Genomic DNA, 18,810 nt, shown 5'->3' with positions numbered 1-18,810 from the left:
CGCCTGGGTGGCGCCTGGGCGTCCGACTTCAGCTCAGGTCATGATCTCACAGCTCATGAGTTCGAGCCCCACGTCGGGCTCTGTGCTGACAGCTGGGAGCCTGCAGCCTGCTTCAGATTCTGTGCCTCCCTCTCTCTCTGCCTGAACGCATTCGCATGCTGTCTCTGTCTCTCTCAAAAATAAATAAACTTCAAAAAAAAGAAAATTAAAAAAAATAAAAAATATCAAAGAAGACAGGTCAACAAAGGAAATAATGATACCAACTGATTGTTTACTGCATGGCAGGAACTGAGCTACAAAGCTCTTAAGGTGTTATCTCACTTAATCCTCATAACCCTATGAGATAGATGCTACTGTCATTTTCATTTTTCGGATGAGGAAATTGAGGCTCAGAGAGGTGAAGCGACTTTGCCCAAGGTTACAAGCCACTAAAGACTTGAACCCAGACATTTGTAATTCCACACCTTTGCTTTCACAGCCGCCGCATCCCAGGGGTCCAAAGAGGCTCAGCCCCGTCCACCTCCCCGCCCCTCTTGCCAGCATGGCCCCACCTCTCTAGCCTGCACCTCCCCCGCCCTCCCTCCCCGCTCCTCCCCTCGGGTGGGCCCCGCCCACGGCCCGCGGGCCAGGTGCCTCCGCAATCCCGGCTCCCGGCCCCGCCCTCTGCCCCGCCCACAGGCCTCGCAGTCGCCGTGGACGCCGTTCTTGCGCATGGAGTCGCCATTTTGCTCCTAGAGAAGCCGTCTGGAGAGCCGGCGCTTTCTTCCTTCGGCAGCCGAGGCTGCGGCGGGGCCGGGGCTGGGGTCGGGGCCAGGTAGGCGGGCGGGAGCCAGCGACGAGTGGCGGCGCGGACCGGCGGGCTCCGGCAGTGCGGGGCGCAGGTGCAAGGGGCGGGGAGCCCCGCGGCGCCGGCTGGCGGACGGGTCGCGCGGTCCCGGGGCGGCGGCTGGGCGGGGGGATACGGCGGGGCGACCCCGGGCTCGCGCCCGCAGCCGCCCCCTCCTCCCTCCCTCCCTCCCTCCTCTCCTTCGCGGGGCCCGCGGGGCTCGGGCCCGGCGCGCGGCCCCGGGTGACCCAGCTCCGGGCGCCTTGGGGAGTCGAGCCCTAATTACGGGACCGGCGGCTCAGAAAACGAGCCTCCAACCCAGCCATCTCCGGCCCCTGGTCTGACACAGCCCCTGATTCTAAGTTGACTGGCCTTGCTAGTCGCGGACCATTTCTGTTCTTCTCTGGCCGGTTGTTTTTTTTTTTTTTTTCCACCCAGAGCTCACCCAGCAGAGGTTGAGGGAGGACCTCGATGTGATTTTTAGATACTATTTGAGTTTAAAAATGTTTTTTCCCCAGCATATTGCATTGACGATAGGGGTTTTCCCCCTTTATTTTAATATTGGCGCAGTTTGGGTGTTTAGCTTTTATAAAGAATAAGGAAATGCAGACTGGGGATTTGGAGCATGAAGAAGTGTGATTTCTTACGCTTAGAAGATTTAAATGAGCAAATAAAAATAATTCAGCCACATCATTGAACTCCGCTAAATCCTACCCTTCTTCCTGCCCGTGTTCCTACCCTGACCCGGTCTATACCATGATAACCCAGTTTTGATTAGCAGAGATGAAATTCTGCGCTTATTCACTTAACATAAGCACTGTACGGAGTCCTGGATATTTACCGTTTTCATTATGTTGACTATATATTTCCGAATTTTACTTAATTACCCCATTATGGATGCTTTCTATCTGTCCAGTGTTGCTCTTAAAAGAAATCCTGCAGTGACCATCATTGAACATATATGGCTTGCTCTTTTCTTGCCCTGGTACAAATGACCAAAAGGGGAAATACTAAAAGTGATGTGTTGTGTTCTTTCTTCAACACCTGGTATAAATTGTATTTCAAACAAGGCCTGTCTAGACATTTAAAAAAATCTGGGTGTTTGTCTGATTCTGCTGTGATGCTGAATTCAGCATGGGAGTATCATCATTTTCTGTGCTGTTGCATGCAACTGTCTGCTACAAGTCAGACTGAAACTCAGCTGTCGTCAGCTGCTTAGAAGCCGCGCAGCCTTGAGCACGTTTCTTAATCTCCGGCCTCATTTCCCCACGTGTAAAATGGGTCCACTTCGAGTACCTGCTTTCTTGAGTTGCCGTAAGAATTCAGAGCACTTAGAAAACAGCGTTAGCTGTAAGAAAACGTGCTGCTGGAGAGACGGGCAAAGAGCCTGGGATCACGGAGACACGGAAGATTAATTCGGCTTAGGTTTTGCCCTAATTCTCTTCAGTACTGATATAAAAAGCAGTTGTTTTTGAGCGAGGGACGTCAGCAATAAAAATAATAATTGTTTGCATCTTATGATGCTTTTTAGTTTGCAGACTGCTTTGAGTACCATTTGTTAATTGTTGCGACTCAGTGAGGTCAGGCTTTCTTCAACAACTGTTTGTTACTTTGGCAAACACCGTTGCGCCCCCATGTGCCAGGTAGTAGGCACTGGATATACAGCAGAGAATATAATGGTGGGGAAAAAAAAAAAAAATCTCTGCTGTCCTGGACCTTCGGTACTGGTGGGGGAAGCTGATCTTCCCAAACATCCATCTCTGTTGTCAGGAAGGGAAGGGCCAAGCCACCTACCCAAGAACGGGTCGCTAGTGACCACGGAAGGCAAGCCCGGGATTTCACGCTTACTCCGGCGTCTTTAGATAGGAGGTGTTCGCAGCGGATGCTTTTGGAGGGAACGCATCACACTTTTAAGGCAAGCCTTCCTCATCTGAAACGCGGAAAAGTGGTTTTGGAAGGACGGACTGCTGGCCACATCCAAAGCGAGCGGTCTTTCAGCGTGGATTCATTCAGGCGACTTCATAGATGGTCCAGGCTCATTCAGAGAGGAGTAGGGTTTGCTTTTCGAAAGGTACTGAGAGCCTCGGAAAAGGACGTGTTTTCATCTGTGTTATAAATAATCCTCACACGTTCTGGGGCAAATTTAGGATAAACGTAAAAGCAGCTGAGCAGGGAGAATGAGAGTGCTGTCTTCGCTTTTTCCATTTCACGCTAAAGCTTTGTGGTAACGAGCCTTCTGCCAGGCCCCAGCCTGGTGATTATGTTTCTGAGGATAATCTCTAAAACTCACTCTTTTGAAGCTTGGTAAAGAGTACAACTTGAATTGCCAGTAGGGAAAAGGAGAACCCAAGCTAGCAACAGCCCTTAAGTTCGAACATCTTGGGCCGTGCGTAGGCGCAGAATGTGACTGTCGAGAACCAATTTCCAAATGGATGCCCCTACCTGTGCCATTCTGATGGTGGTGGGTTTTGGTTCTAGAAACCTGATGTCAGAAGACTTAGGACTTAAGAGACCACAGTCAGTGGTGAAGGGCGTTCAAACTGTGACCAATAACGAAAGGCTGCAGGAAGCATCCTGGGGAAGAGAAGGCACAGAGGCAAGAGAGCCATCTTGAGATAGGTTGAGCACTGCCCAGTGGAAAAGGAATTCGGTGTTTCCTGTAAATTATCAAGGGAAGGGCAAAGACCAGGAGGTGTTGAGGGCAGGGAGAGGAAGTTTAGCGTGTTCTAAGGAAGAATTTGGAATGATGGGCCCCGAGGATATGGGCCTTGGGCTCCAGCTGTTCAGGCACCTGGAGTGGCTTCTTGGCGGGAGTCCTGTAGATGGGCCTGGTTATCTCTCAGAGCTCTTTCTACCCTCAGATGCTTTCGTTCTGAGTGTTCCGTGTCCTCTCAAGAACACTGTGGTACCTTAAGAAGCTTCTTATTTGAGGTTTGGGCAACGTAACAAGGTGGCCAACATATGCATGTAACCGCACTTGTTCAGTAGAAAACCAAAACCTTGAAAGTGGATACCAATGTAGCCAGCTTCCATTTACCAAGCAGATCCTCTGTGTGGCACACTGTGTTAAGTGCTGTACAGAAATTAATTTTACAGCAACCCTGTAAGGTCACTTTACCCTAAGGCTAAGAGAGACTCATTCATACAGAACCTCGCAGTGAGTTGGGCCCAGATGCAATCGTGAATTTGACTCCAAAGCCTGTATTTATAACTACAGGAGAATGAGTTTTTATTGTTTCCGTCTCCAGACCTGTGCCATCTGTTCCTAAAGACAGACATAGCATTGGTTGAGAGATGGTGTTGGAAGATACTTAAGATCTCTTCCAACTTTGAGTATTGATGACTAAATACATTCTTTTTTTCATCTGTACCAGCCACTCTGGCCCACACTGCCCTAAAGCAGGTGTCAGCAGACTTTCTGTGGAGGCCCAGATGATCAGTGTTTTCAGCTGTATGGCCTGTACTCAACTCTATCATTGTATCCATAGACAGTTTGTAGGCAGTGAGCATGGCTGTGTTCCAATACGATTTTATGTACAGAACGAGCATTTGGAGGGATCTGGTTTGGCCCGTGGGCTGTAGTTGGCTGATCCCTGCTCCCGAGCCACTTTCCATCGTAGGTATCCTCGTTGGTCTCCTTAGGGCTTTGGTCATTTGTGCATGTGTTTGTGTTTGGAATTCATAGGCTGTAGGTCAGTTTTCTTTTTTTTAAAAAAAATTTTTTTTTTTCAACGTTTATTTATTTTTGGGACAGAGAGAGACAGAGCATGAACGGGGGAGGGGCAGAGAGAGAGGGAGACACAGAATCGGAAACAGGCTCCAGGCTCCGAGCCATCAGCTCAGAGCCCGAAGCGGGGCTCGAACTCCTGGACCGCGAGATCGTGACCTGGCTGAAGTCGGACGCTTAACCGACTGCGCCACCCAGGCGCCCCAAATCAGTTTTCATTGTAGTGCTCCATTTTTCCCATCACGGGATGCCCCGTAAGAGGCACTCTCGGGAAATGTGCTCTCCTAGCCTGCTGGTGCGTCCGTACCTATAAATTGCCCTGCCCCAAGGACCCAGTGGTTCTTGCAATTACAGCAGACGCGCACACGTGCGCTAGGAGCCCTGTTTAGGATGGTGACCCGCTACATGTGCCATCTCCGCACCATGGAGTACTCGAAGCAGTTCAAAAGTATATTTTGTAAATATACAACCCCCGGGTTGTCAAAATACATCGTTTAACAAAAAAGATTATAGATAAATTTGCACAATGATTTTTTTACATTAGAAAGGTATTTTTGTACATATTTTTTTATGAGGCGGGGGTCGCATGTGAATGGGTACAGGTCAGGTGGTGGCCGTATCAAACTGATAAGAACTGTCCGTTCCTGGGGACGTGGGTGGGAAGGAGCCTGGGATTGGTGCTCGTGATGTTAGCCCAAACATCAAGTTTCAGTTCCTCACGAGGAGAGTGTGTGTGTGTACCAGTGGAATTAAAATTTAAGAGTAACAAGAAAGATCCGCTTGGCTTCGGTCCCTTTGTAATCTTCCTGGAGCCATCAACCGAGGAAATGCAGTGGGCTCGCCGGGAAGGTCCCCCCGCCCCGTGGCCTACTAGGTTATTGCTACGGCATCTAGTCCTGCACCTTCCTTGGGTGATAAGGACACAGCCCAGAGAGTGAAGGAGCACATGAACGGCCCGTGGGATTACCACCTCGGCTCTGATGACTCTCGGGCCAGGGGTTTCTCTGCTTGTGCCCTGCTGCCTGTCAGTTGGGTGGTTGCTTTCCTTCCCTTTGGGGTTATTATTTGGTCTCAGCCTTGTGTTCCAGTTCAGAAAAACTTAGATGCCAAGGTCCAGCTTAGACATGACTCAGGGCATCAGAGAGGCAGCTGGCAGCCAAGGGGGAGGTTTGGGGGTAAATAGTTATTATAGGAAAAGATGGGCACAGATGGGCTATTTATTCGTCATTGAAGGATCGATCAGTCCATGTCCTTGCTAATGGCTCTGCCATTTTTCTGTGTGTTAATCCAGGAGGAATTTTGTTGTCAGAGAATAAAAGGAGGTTGTCCATAATTGACTTTAAGCAGCAAACAGTAAAACACTGAGCTCTTCAGCTCCGCCTTTCTTGTAAGTTTATCGTTTGTTCCCAGTGGTCATGAAAACTAATTAAGTCATGCAGTAACATTTTTCCATAAATCCGGAACCCTGAAACCCAAATGAACTTTTTATTTGTCCATACATATATTTAATATAAAAGACTCCATCATGGCGAAAACTAATTTCCTTCAGCTTAAGTCATTTGCTAGTAAAAAAAAAAAGTTCATTCAGGTGAATTTCATATTCTGTGGTGGTTCTTAATATACTTTTAATCCTCCTAGGCTCTGAGAATTGGAAAACCAAGAAGGTTTTGATGTTTTGTGTGGCGCCACCTGAATTAGAAACCAAGATGAACATAACGAAAGGAGGTCTGGTGTTGTTTTCAGCAAATTCTAACTCCTCGTGTATGGAGCTTTCAAAGAAAATTGCTGAGTGAGTACTTCGTGCCATTAAAATCCATATTCAGTATGTCATGTTGTAAGAAACATTTTTTTATGTTTATTTTTGAGAGAGAGAGAGGCAGAGGCAGACACAGAATCTGAAGCAGGCTCCAGGGTCTGAGCTGTCAGCACAGAGCCTGATGCGGCCTCGAACTCACAACCCGTGAGATCATGACCTGAGCTGAAGTCAGATGCTTAGCTGACTGAGCCCCCCAGGCTCCCCTCCTTATACTTTTCTGATGATCACTTCAAGTATGATGATCATTTCGAGGAGCCAATGGAGGTGAAGGTTCTTCATTTCTTCCAGTCACAGGCGCCCTCATTATGTCATGTTTTAAATTTGACTATCGGAATAGCACTGATTGTTACACTTGAGAACAGATGTTTTGTAGTTGGTCTGTGTATCGTCTGTATATTAAGGGCTAACTTTTTTTGTGAACTGTCGTAACTCCCTACACGTTCGTTCGGCAGACATTTATCGAGTCTTTATAAGTGCCAGGGATTGTGTTAGGTGCCGCATACGTGGAGAATTACTTGCGTATGAAGAGCAATGAAGTGTATTCTGTATGAACATAGTTTACATAGATTGTAGTTCAGTCTAGTTTTAGTTATTTATTAAATAAAGTTTGAACCCCCTACTATGTATTAGACCTTGATCTAGATATTGGGGATTAACAGTGAACCGAACAGTCAGGATCCTTTCTTCTTCTATGTAGTAGGGGAGCCAGACGAGAAGAAAGTCAACAAAACAAACGAGAATTTCAGGTGGTGATAGTGTGAAGAAAACGGGATGAAGGGAAAGGTTTGTGCAGGTTGTTCTATTTTAGCTCAGGTGCCTTTTAAGCCCAGGGGATGGTATGTGACTTGAGAAACCCTCCAGGCAGAGGGAACAGAAGGTTCAAAGGCAGGAGGGCTTGGTGTAGCCCAGGGACAGGCTCGATCAGGCTAAGCTGGCCTCCGGAGGCCTTCTTGGGGAGGCGTGGGGTGGGGGTTAGGTAACGGAGCGACAGACATTATCGTATCCACTTTAAATTTTATGGTAAGAGTGCCTCTGTTTTATTTCGCTTTGTCTCATTTTTAATCAATTTATAAATCATCCTTAAATAGTAAAGATGTTGAGTCGATTTTATTTCTATTACCTTTTCAGCTTTTTCCCCCTTTTCTCTTCCCTAGGCGGCTGGGGGTGGAGATGGGCAAAGTGCAGGTTTACCAGGAACCTAACAGAGGTGAGCTATCTCAGACATGCGTGTGATGTTGATCTTTTTGTGGAATGTGACGTTCTGGCTCTGTCCTTCATCCTCTGCTCTTAAAATAGTTGGACCCAGCGGCCAGTTATTTCCGCCTGCGGGAAGTCCAGCGGGCAAGGTGGCGAATACCAACTGGACGTAGACCATCTGGGGGCTTGAACTCCAGTTCTCAGACCTCATTCAGTAAAGACTGCAGACATGCACGCAGCTGGCCCGCTGAATGGAAATCTAGCTCGGCAGTTGTGTGAATTTGTGTCCCCTTAGGTGGGATGAGAAAGCCCTGTGTGGCCACAGTGTTAACTGGTTGCCATTCTTTATTCCCCATAAGTTGCCGTGAGGAAATGTTTTTGTTAATTGATTTCCGTCATTACATAAACACCCTACATTGTGCACTTGTTCACGTGTTACTTACTCTTTGTAATTTCTGTAGAAATGGTGGATATTTGAAATTATCCTAGCAGGAATGATGGACAGCTTACCAGGACCCGAGGGTCAGACGACTTATCCTTGGCGAGTTATTTAATTTTTCTAAACTGCGAATGATTTGTGCTGCTTTGAGGATTTAATGGGATAATTTGTGTGCCTTCGCACTTCTTGGTGCGTAGTAGGTGCTCGGGAAACACTGGTTGGTTCCCTGTCCTTTTCCACTGTAGGATTTTGGCAGTTACCTAAATATTGGGAGAACTTACAAGACGCTTTGATGAAAAGGCACCAATTTGTTTCCCCCCTATTTATTTCTACCATCACTGCCACCTTTTTCCTGTCTCCCAAGATCCCCCATGTGGCTTCAGTAGGAAAAATGTGTAATTGAAGAAAATATGCAGGGAGAGTTTGGAGAAGGGTCTGCTGCTAAAGCAGATTGCGTGATGCCCTTTGTGTAGCCTGGAAGGGAGGGTTAGGGAGTCTCGTCCCAGGAGGAAAGTTCGTCTGCCCTCTGGGTTCCTGCCTGAGGGTGGGGAGAATACTTGGTGTCTGTCGGGAAGGAAGGCTGGAACTGATGTTTGTGGATTCCTCGCTGTTACCAGGGACTGAAGCACTGTGTTCAGGGGTGATGTTAGCTACAAAGTCCCCAAGTCCCCGAAGTGACAGAGTCAGGATTCAAACCCAGCTCTCCCCGACCCTAAAGTTCATTTTCTTTCCTTGGTACTGTATATTCCTTTGTAAACACACATTCTGTTTTTTCCCAACATTTTTAACAAAAATGTTTGGACCTGTAAAAAGGTTAAGAGACTAGAGCTGTGAATATCCCACGTGTATGTCTGCCGTGGACTCAACAGCTTACATTTTGTGACATGAATATGAATGCGTGCAACCTTTTGAAAGTAAGTTGCAGGCATCAGGTCACTTAAGCTCTGAATGCTTGGCTGTGCCCCTCCTGAGGAAAAGGACTTTGTTCTGCATGAATACGTTGTCTAGTTTAAAGAAATAAATGACCATTCTCTAATTATGTAATATCTCGCCAATATTCAGATTTCCCTTGTTGTCCTAGAGAGCCTTTTACAGCTATTAGGTTTTTTTTTTTTCCAAACCGGGATTCTTGGCTCAAGCAATGTGTTTTCTTTTTCACTGTTGTTTTTCTGTTGTTGTTTTTTTTTTTAATGTTATTTTTGAGAGAGAGAGAGAGAGCACATGAGCAGGGAGGGGCAGAGAGAAGGGGACAAAGGACCCACAGTGGGCTCCATGCTGACAGCAGCCAGCCGGATGTGGGGTGAGAACTCATGAGAGAACTCACGTGAGATCATGACCTGAGCTCAAAGTCGGATGCTCAACCGACTGAGTCACCCAGGCGCCCCTCAAGGGATGTGTTTTCTGTATCTCTTTAGTTTCTTCTCATCTAGGACATTTCTTTTCTTCGTGTGATACTTTGAAGAATGCCCCATTCTTCATTTGTCTAATTGTTTCCTTGTGGCCATTCACAAGATTTTTTGAGAGTAGGGATGTTAAACCTTCTTTGTCTTTATTCTTACACTGTTTTTATAACACTTACTGCCAAGTAAGTTAATTGTTGCTGCTTTTATGAATGAGTATGTAGTTTCTCATAGAGATACCCTGCTCAGCGTGGCTCAGTGCTCCCTGCCTGTGTGGAAGTAAGAAGGGTAGATTACGTGGTCCAAGTGGGAAATGGGATTCCCTCAGTAGCACGAACTGTAATGTTGACATGTTTAAAAAGGGTGATTGAGGGGAGGGTGGGTGATGGGTATTGAGGAGGGCACCTTTTGGGATGAGCACTGGGTGTTGTATGGAAACCAATTTGCCAATACATTTCATATATTAAAAAAATTAAAAAAAAAAGAAAAAAGAAAAAAATAAAATAAAATAAAAAGGGTGATTGATGCCAGTGTGTTCATTATCATTTACAGCACCAAAAGCCTTGTGAATGTTTTTAACAGTTCCATTCTCCACATTTTGTGACACTGGGGATGAGGCAGATTTTTTTGTGCATTTTCAAAAATTTAAATTATATGCCATCGTCACCACCGCCTCTTTTTTTCCTTTTCCTGCCAGAAACAAGAGTACAGATTCAAGAATCCGTGAGGGGAAAGGATGTTTTCATCATCCAGACTGTCTCAAAGTGAGTCCTTAGCCAACAGACACGGGGGTCTCTCTGGGTTTCTTTCTGGGCAAGAGTGCTTGGACTCATAAGAGCTGACTAGACAGGAAGAATTATGACCATTTTAAAATCGGTATGTCTTATTCTGCTAATTTTTCTGACATAACTGCTGACTTTCAGGTGTTCTTTCAGGGTTCTCGAAGGGTGGAAGTAACCAGGTACTGGAGCAGAGGCTCTTAACGAGAATAGGACCTATGACGTTGCCTCTCAGTAGTGGGAATCTTATACAACTTGCAGGGAAGCTCTTCTGGTCCCCCCAAAAAAGGCAGGGGGAGAGGGGTTTACTTACTTGGGCTTCTTAAAGCTTTGACTGCAGGTCATTGAAAAATGATCACCACTTATTATCATGTAGATTAAATGAGCTGAGAAGGTAAAATAACGTATTGAAGGATGTATTCCTGTCTGGTGTGTGACGTTTGACATACGTATGTGTGTGTTTGGAAAGTTGTCGAGGCCACAGATGTGTAAGGTGGGTGTGGAGGAGTCTGTGCGGTGAGGTTCTCTGCATCGTTTTTTGATCAAATGCCGCACTGTCTACGGACGCCCCCGAGTGCCTCTGTGTATGAAAGTTCTTCACCTCAAAGTGGCTTTTAATAATGTCTGAAAATCAGTTTATATAGGGTGTACCGTTTTTGAGCTTAGAGATGCTAAATTTTGCTGCATGTTAGATTTGTGTTTATATGTGTAAAAAATACCAAAGAAAGCCTGGTCTCGGGAGAATTTAGCCTCGCAGCACACATACTTCCACCGAATGTTGAACATCTATCCTGGTCCTTGGTTCATCGGGATGAAGTCTCGTAGCCCCCTGGCTCCTCTGGGAAGAACAGTTGAAGGGGACCCGTCGTCGCATCCCATGCCTTCCTGGGAGCATGTGTGCCGTGGAGAAGGGCGGGGGCCGCTTGTTTCTATCCCTCTGCCACTTGGCGTCCTCGGCAGACCTGGGCGGGGCTGGGGGCACTGAGTTCTTGTGGCCTCTCTGCCTGGCATGCCGAAGGGCCAGGGTGCTGGTGGAGAACTCCCCTGTGGGCACCCCTTGCCCTTCACCTTCCAGCATCGGGGTGGGGAAAGTGCAGAGCACAGGACGACTTCCGTCGCTTCTGGCTCCTGCGTGTGTGGGGTGCTGTTACCTCCTCAGAGACACATGTGACTCCATTTTGGAGAAGTGCACGGAGGTGCTTGCGTCACACGGGAGAAGTGGGCATGGAAAGCCAAATCGGACTTAGAAGTCAGGGCTTCAGAGGGGGACTCGTGTAATCCTTCCCGTTTCCAGGTCCTTGCATTCCTTTCCTGTGTTGTGGTTTATTTCAACACTCCTATCATTTTGCCCCCCGCCTTTTTTTAGTTTCTTCTTCCTGTAGTGAAAATCACCTGCGCGTCTCATCCTGCATCGTTCCGAGCTGCGCCGTAGGCTTGTGCGAGCTCTGCGGTTCTTAGTCTTGCCAGGTTGCCGGAAGCCTGGCCATTGTGGTCTTTGCCAGATAGTTAATGTTGAGATCTGATGTCGTCAGTACATCTTCTGTTTCATTTTAGTACAGGCTAATGGGGGGCACTAAAGTATTAGAAAAATTTGAAATGGAGGCGATGCTGTCCAGTAGCTCAACTTCTGCGGTCACTCAGGTTCATTATCAGAGGTTAGCGCTGGCCAGCCTGTCAGCAGCTCGCAGGAGACAAGTGCTCCCGGGACCCTTGGTGTAACTCTGTACTCCCTGTCGGGTCCTCTCCTCCTACTCTTTCACATTCGGGGCGGGGGGTGTGATCTTGAGTGTCCGGCATCTAGAAAGCCATGCAACTCGATGAGGAGCCCAGCGGATGAGGCGAGGTCGCAGGAGAGGGCAAATGAATGGGCATGAGGCAGGAAGGTGGGGAGAGGAGAAGCGGCACAGGAAGCCAAGTGGGGCAGCACAGGAGGAAGTCCTAGAAGCCGGGTGGGTCAAGCAGGGTGAGCAGCCCGGGGAGTTGAGTTGAGAGGAGGAGGAGAATTGACCTTGGATCTGGCTGCGTGGAGGTCGTTGATGACCTGGATTGGAACGTGTTGGGAGAGAGTGAATGGAGATGAGCTGATGATAGCAGTGTAGACAGCTCCCTTGAGACATATACACAGGGGAGCAAAGAAGTTCGGGGGCAGTGGGAAAAATGGCCACTAGTTTTTAAAAAAATTTTTTTTAATGTTTATTTATTTTTGAGATACAGGGAGACAGAGCGCGAGTGGGGGAGGGGCAGAGAGAGAGGGAGACACAGAATCCGAAACAGGCTCCAGGCTCTGAGCTGTCGGCACAGAGCCCGACGTGGGGCTCAAACCCACGAATCGTGAGATCATCACCTGAGCCGAAGTCGGATGCTTACCCAGCTGAGCCACCCAGGCGCCCCACTAGTTGTTTTTAATGTGACAACAGAATGTTTATAGTCCGATGGGTACAGTCTGGTCGGGGGGGGCATACCAAACTGATGACGGAGGCAAGAGAGGGAGGATCACTGGAGTCCTGTGGAGTAGGGGTGGTTAGTGGGCCATCTGGAGGGCTCATTTCAGAGTAACTTTGGTGTGGAAAGTGTGTCTCTGACTAAGGGTGGAGGGCTGCAGACTTGTAGGTGCAGATACGTGTGTCGGTGGGAGCCCCTGGAAGCTCGCTCTTCTGACTGCTATTTTTAGGAAGAAAGGAAGTAGTGTCATGGGCTGGGAGGGAATGTGGGACGTGTTAGTTCCTCTTCTGCGTCTGGAGCCTTGAGCCTTGGTAGAGACAGGAGTAGCACGCTGCTGACATCTTGTTGGAACAGGCATCTCACGTTCCTTGCTGGGTCTCTCTCTCTCTCTCTCGGAACACAGGGATGTCAACACCACCATCATGGAGCTCCTGATTATGGTGTACGCGTGTAAGACCTCCTGTGCCAAAAGCATCATCGGCGTGATTCCCTACTTTCCTTACAGCAAACAGTGCAAGATGAGAAAAAGAGGCTCCATTGTTTCTAAACTGCTGGCTTCGATGATGTGCAAAGCGGGTAAGAATGGCGGATATTTGATACTTAGCGGGGCCCGGGAAGTTTATTTTTACCTCAGAAATTGTAAAGCCTTGTTTTAACTAAATGCGAATGCTAAACAGAGTGAAAGACCTTTTTCTTTATTGTTTTTTTGTTTTTTAATGTATTTTATTTATTTTTGAGAGAGACCAAGTACAAGTGGGGGAGGGGCAGAGGGAGAGGGAGACGCAGAACCTGAAGTAGGCTCCAAGCTCTAGCTGTCAGTACAGAGCCCCATGCGGGGCCTGAGCCCATGGACCATGAGATCATGAGCTGAGCTGAAGTCAGATACTTAACTGATTGAGCCACCCAGCGCCCCAGGAAGACCGTTTTTAAAGACAGCTTATGTGTAACGAGAAAGCAGTGCAGAGAATTCTCTCCTGTTCCCAACTCCCTGAAACACAGAATTAAGGAGAAGGACTTATTTTTTCCTAATTTCTTTGTTTAAAAAACGACATTGAAGCAACAAATTACATTCACATTTAAATCATTTTGAAGGGGAAAGGCATTTGGAACCGAGCATTTTAACAGCAACAGCTTCCTTTAGCCTCTTCGCAGCACAGATTGGCATATTTTGTAAACCGTATGTGGTAATTCGTGTTGCGCCTTTTCAGGTAACCTCCTAATTGTCTCCCCCTTGTTTCTGAACAACCTTCAGAGTTGTGCACATGCCTGTGTGGGCACGTGCATGCGTGTGTATGATTGTAGAAGCCACATATCCTGGAGCATTGGCACAGAGAGGGAAGGATTAAAATATTCCCACTCACTGCGTTTGAACATAGTCACTTACTATGGAATAAATTTTCTACTGTAGCATTCCAGAGAAGGCAAAGAAACAAACAAAACAAACCATAACTTGGTGAAACTTGAACCCCAGCAACTTCAATGGTACAACCTACTGAAAGGTCGGTTTTCAGAGTTTTCAAAGCTGGCTGAAGGGAGCAGGCTGGCTCACTGAGCCTTCCGAAAAGATGCTGGTCTTCTCTTCTGGCCTTGATCCTGGATGGGCCACCAGGTTGACTCTCCTGGTTTTTGGGTCAAGTTTGGCTTTTAAAACTTTTCCAATTAGATTTTCCTTCTACTTTTCTTTTCTTTCTTTTTTTTTTTTTTTTTTTAATTTTTTAAATGTTTGTTAATTTTTGAGAGAGACAGAGCGCAAGCAGGGGAGGGGCAGAGAGAGGGAGACACAGAATCCGAAGCAGGCTCCAGGCTCTGAGCTGTCAGCACAGAGCGTGACGCGGGGCTTGAACTCACAAACCGTTATATCATGACCTGAGCTGAAGTCGGACGCTTAACCGACTGAGCCACCCACGTGCCCCTCCTTATACTTTTCTGATGATCATTTCAAGTATGATGATCATTTTGAAGAGCCAGTGGAGGTGAAGGTTCTTCATTTCTTCTAGTTACAGGCCTGTGCAGTTTGTCTTAAGATCTTAAGACAGTATTTGTCTTAATATGGCTTTGCTGTACCTATTAAGGAAACTTCAAGGAGATGTAACTTGCTCTAATACAATTATAAGAGACCTTTCTTCGTTACTATTACCTTTGCTGTTTTAAGACTATAAATTGATGTGAAAATCATGTATCTCTGTGTAAGAAAACCACCCAGTCTTTCCCTTCTGAGTGGGGAAAAAGCCAGTGCCCCTCCTGTGTATCTCTTGTACTAGTCACGCAGAAGATGTGTCACCAGATGTGTAGAGGTTTTTCCCTACACTTAGCAATTCTCCATGACATCAGCTGGGTATCCTACGGTTTTTGTTTTTTGGTTTTAATGTTTATTACTTTTGAGAAAGAGAGAGAGAGAGAGAGAGTGTGAGCGGGGGAGGGGCAGAAAGAGGGGGGGACAGAGGATCTGAAGCAGACTCCGTGCTGACAGCAGAGAGCCCAGTGTGGGGTTGGAACTCACAAACCATGAGATCATGACCTGAGCCGAAGTCAGATGCTTAACTGACTGAGCCACCCGGGCGCCTCTGGGTATCCTACAATTTAACTAAATTCTGACACTGTCCACCTGGAGGTAGACACCTGTGCTTCTGACCAATCTGCTGTGAATCAGAAGCTCCCAGGACCCATCCTCAGATTTGATTATTTGCGGGGGCAACTTACAGAACTCGGGAAAACTGCCCACTTACTGTTTGCCACTTGATTGGAAAAGCATAAGATAAAGAATACGGGCGATCGTCTTGCTGGAGGGGATGCGAGGCCCCACATGTGGGGAGGGCTGCGGAGCCCATGACCTCTGCCAGCACCTCCACCTGTTCGCCTACCTGGCAGCTGCCCGAAACCTCTGCTTCCTCATGCCTGCTCCATTTCCGGCCCCTCCCCCTGCCTCTGGAGAATGGAGGTGGGGATGGGGTGAAGGCTGAAAATTCCAAGCTCCAAGAGCCCACCAAGAGTCACCTCATTAGGGGGCGCCTCAGTAGCTCAGTAGGGAGACTTCAGCTCAGGTCGTGATCTCAATGGTTTGTGGGTTCGAGCCCCGCATCGGGCCCTGTGCCGACAGCTCGGAGCCTGGATGGAGCCTGCTTTGGATTCTGTGTCTCCCTCCCTCTCTGCCCCTCACCCACTCATACTCTGTCTCTCTCTCTCTCTCTCTCTCTCTCTCTCTCTCAAAAATAAATAAACATTAAAAAAAATTTGAAAAAACCCAAAAGTCACCTCATTAGAACAGAAGGTGCTCCTAGTGCTCTTATCTCTTAGGAATGTACCAGGGTTTTAGGAGCTCTGTGTTAGGGACAGGGGTCAGAGACCACTATATGTTTTCTGTTCTCTCACAGTGTCATTGAATTAAAAAATCTGAGAGAGAGAGACTCTGAGTCTTTTTGATTAGAGAGCAGTTTTTTAAATGCTATTATATATAGTATTTATATATGCTTATTTCATGCAGTACAGCCGGTTATTTAGCTCTTCATATGTTTGTGTCTTTGTTTCCAAAGGTCTAACTCATCTTATTACTATGGATTTGCACCAGAAGGAAATTCAAGGCTTCTTCAACATTCCTGTTGATAATTTAAGAGCATCTCCCTTTTTACTGCAGTATATTCAAGAAGAGGTGGGCTAGCTCATACTTGTATTTTAACATTCTGTTTAAGGTTGAAAAGATCCATTTCCATTTCCTTGGGCCACCTGTCAAGGATTAAAACTTGGTGTATTCTGCTTAAAGCACGATTTACTTTATAAATGTAATTCAGTGTATTTTAAAATTCTTTTTTTTTGTTGTTAAAGTTTATTTATTTTTGAGAGAGAGCGTGAGTGGGAAAGGGGCAGAGAGAGAGGGAGAGAGAATCCAAAGCAGGCTCGACACTGTCGGCACAGAGCCTGACACGGGGCTCGATCCCATGAACCATGAGATCGTGACCAGAGCCAAAATTGAGAGTTGGATGCTTCACTGACTGAGCCAACCCAGGTGCCCCTGTGTTTTCAAATTTTTAATCTGCAGTTTGTTTCTTTTGTTAAGCTCTTTAAATTGTGTTTTCTTTTGGACCTCAGGTACCTAGAATTGAAATAGTTGTGATCATGGTCAAAGAACTGTCATCATTGGTCCACGCGTGCCCCTGGCCCTCATTTGTGTTTCCATCGCTCTGCCTGTCTCTCTGTCCATCTGTCTGTAGTGGTCACCGGCCGTGATCCTCCCACGTAGGAAGAAAACTAGATCCCTCATAACTGACATCCACCCATGTGGTCCTTTTCTGTCACATCCCCCTGCCTCCTCCTGCCCAAGGGAGCCACTATCCTGAGTCTCGCTTCATCGTTTTCTTGACTTCCTTTGTAGATGGTCTTATCGCATATATACATACACATACAGGTATTATTCAAAGACAAAAACAGTACACTTTTTTAAGTTTATAAAGAGTCAAATTGTGTGATTTGGGGGCAGTTTTCACTTGCTGTTACGTTAGTAAGACTCGCCCATGTTATGTGTCACGGTGCATCCATTTTGACTGTTGAGAAATAGTCACTGTGCAGCCTTGTCACGGTTTACTCACAGGTTTTTGCTCTTGTGATTGTGTCCTGTGAGCACTCTTGTAGGTGTCTCCTGTGGTGTGCAAGCAAGTGTATCGTGATTCTATATTCATCTCTAGATGGCATGGCCTGTGTTTAATTTTTCCCAAAGCAGTTATACCTTTCCGTTCTGACCAGCAGTGAGTCAGGTAGTCTGCGGACCCATCTTTGTTTCAATACTTAATGTTACCAGAATTTAAAACTTTTGCCTGTTGAATGGCTGTGGCCTGGTGTGTTGGTGTCACGTCGATGGATAGATCTCTGATGATGTAAGAAAGCGAGCGTCTCTTCGTAGATTTCTTTTCTGTGAAAAGGTGCAATGCCTTTTGTTTGTGTGTTTCCTCAGTGGTTTTGTGTGTTTCTTTCTGTGCTACAGGCATCCTTTTTTAATTCTTGATTGTAGCCATTGGTTAGTATTTGTTTCACATATATCTCAGTTTGTAACCTGCAGTTTTCTTAAGGGAGTCTACATAACCAGACATGTTCAGATTTTTTTTTTTCATTGAGGTTAAAATTCACATAACATAAAATTAACCACTTTAGGGGCACCTGGGTGGCTCAGTCGGTTAAGTGACTTTTTAAAAAAAAAAATTTTTTTTTTTTACGATCATTTGTTTTTGAGAGACAGAACACGAGCGGGGGAGGGGCAGAGAGAGAGAAGAAGACACAGACTCGGAAGCAGGCTCCAGGCTCTGAGCTGTCAGCACAGAGCCCAGTGCGGGGCTTGAACTCTCGAACTGTGAGATCATGACCTGAGCTCAAGTCGGATGTTTAACTGACTGAGCCACCCAGGCGGCGTCCCAAGGGTCTGACTCTTGATGTTGGTTCAGGTCACGATCTCACGGTTTGAGAGATCTAGCCCCAAGTTGGGTTCTGCGCTGATAGCTCAGAGCTTGCTTGGGATTTTGTCTCTCCCTCTCTCTCTCTGCCTCTCCCCTGCTCACACATTGCACATGCATGCTCGCTCTCTCTCTCTCTCTCAAAATAAATAAACTTTAAAAAAAATGAAGTACTCCACGGGAGCTCACTGTTTAAAAGGACTTCTGTTCTTTTTGCCTTTTACAGTGTACTTGTTTTAGTTGACCATATCTTACCGAATCGAAGATGCCATCGGCTAAGGTTTACATTATTTAGGTCATCAGGAAGGAAGGAAACACTGTGGATTAGCTGTGTGACACAGTGCCTTTGTGTCCCTCAGTGATCCTGTTCTGCAAGGCTGATGCTGACATTTTCCGATCCGACAGCTCACACGTTTCTCTCTTGAGTCGTCACTGGAATTGAAGCCCTTTCTGCCAGAGTTGGAAGGAAAGTCCCGATAATTGGATGCTCATTGCCTTGAAGCTTTGGGCCTCTCTCCTGGGAGTTCGGCAGGTTCTCCTTCCTTCAGTCTCGTTGTGGTGTGCATGTTAGGTGTCCTTTGCCATTCAGTCCTTTCCAGCTTCACTGGCAGTGCACAGTCTTCCTTCGTTAGGTCCCACAGAGCATTCCATTACCGCCTTACGGGAAGATACTCACTTGTAGTCATTCCTCCAGCGGTGACTGCTTGAGCCACGAATGTGAAATCCACACCCTGCTGTCTACGTGCTGT

The 18,810-nt window shown here is 46.8% G+C and overlaps 1 protein-coding gene across 3 annotated transcripts in view; it reads left to right on the top strand.

Moving 5' to 3' along the window:
• The first annotated feature begins 676 nt into the window (after positions 1-676).
• The window catches only part of PRPSAP2 (phosphoribosyl pyrophosphate synthetase associated protein 2), a 47,589-nt gene continuing 29,455 nt past the window's right edge, over positions 677-18,810 (top strand). Inside the window, exons 1-7 of one of the 3 annotated variants that reach the window (XM_043583287.1) lie at positions 677-814; positions 5,845-5,940; positions 6,192-6,342; positions 7,524-7,576; positions 10,103-10,169; positions 13,030-13,202; positions 16,157-16,272. In XM_043583287.1, coding sequence (XP_043439222.1) covers positions 6,224-6,342; positions 7,524-7,576; positions 10,103-10,169; positions 13,030-13,202; positions 16,157-16,272 — 528 coding nt within the window. In that variant the 5' untranslated portion in view covers positions 677-814; positions 5,845-5,940; positions 6,192-6,223. The remainder of the gene's footprint in view (positions 815-5,844; positions 5,941-6,191; positions 6,343-7,523; positions 7,577-10,102; positions 10,170-13,029; positions 13,203-16,156; positions 16,273-18,810) is intronic. The other 2 variants (XM_043583284.1, XM_043583286.1) reach the window with 2 other exon arrangements.

Source organism: Prionailurus bengalensis, chromosome E1 (assembly GCF_016509475.1).
Source record: "Prionailurus bengalensis isolate Pbe53 chromosome E1, Fcat_Pben_1.1_paternal_pri, whole genome shotgun sequence".
Taxonomy (NCBI): Eukaryota; Metazoa; Chordata; class Mammalia; order Carnivora; family Felidae; genus Prionailurus; species Prionailurus bengalensis.
The sequence above is the reverse complement of the archived record's forward strand: the minus strand, read 5'-3'. Positions and strand labels throughout refer to the sequence as shown.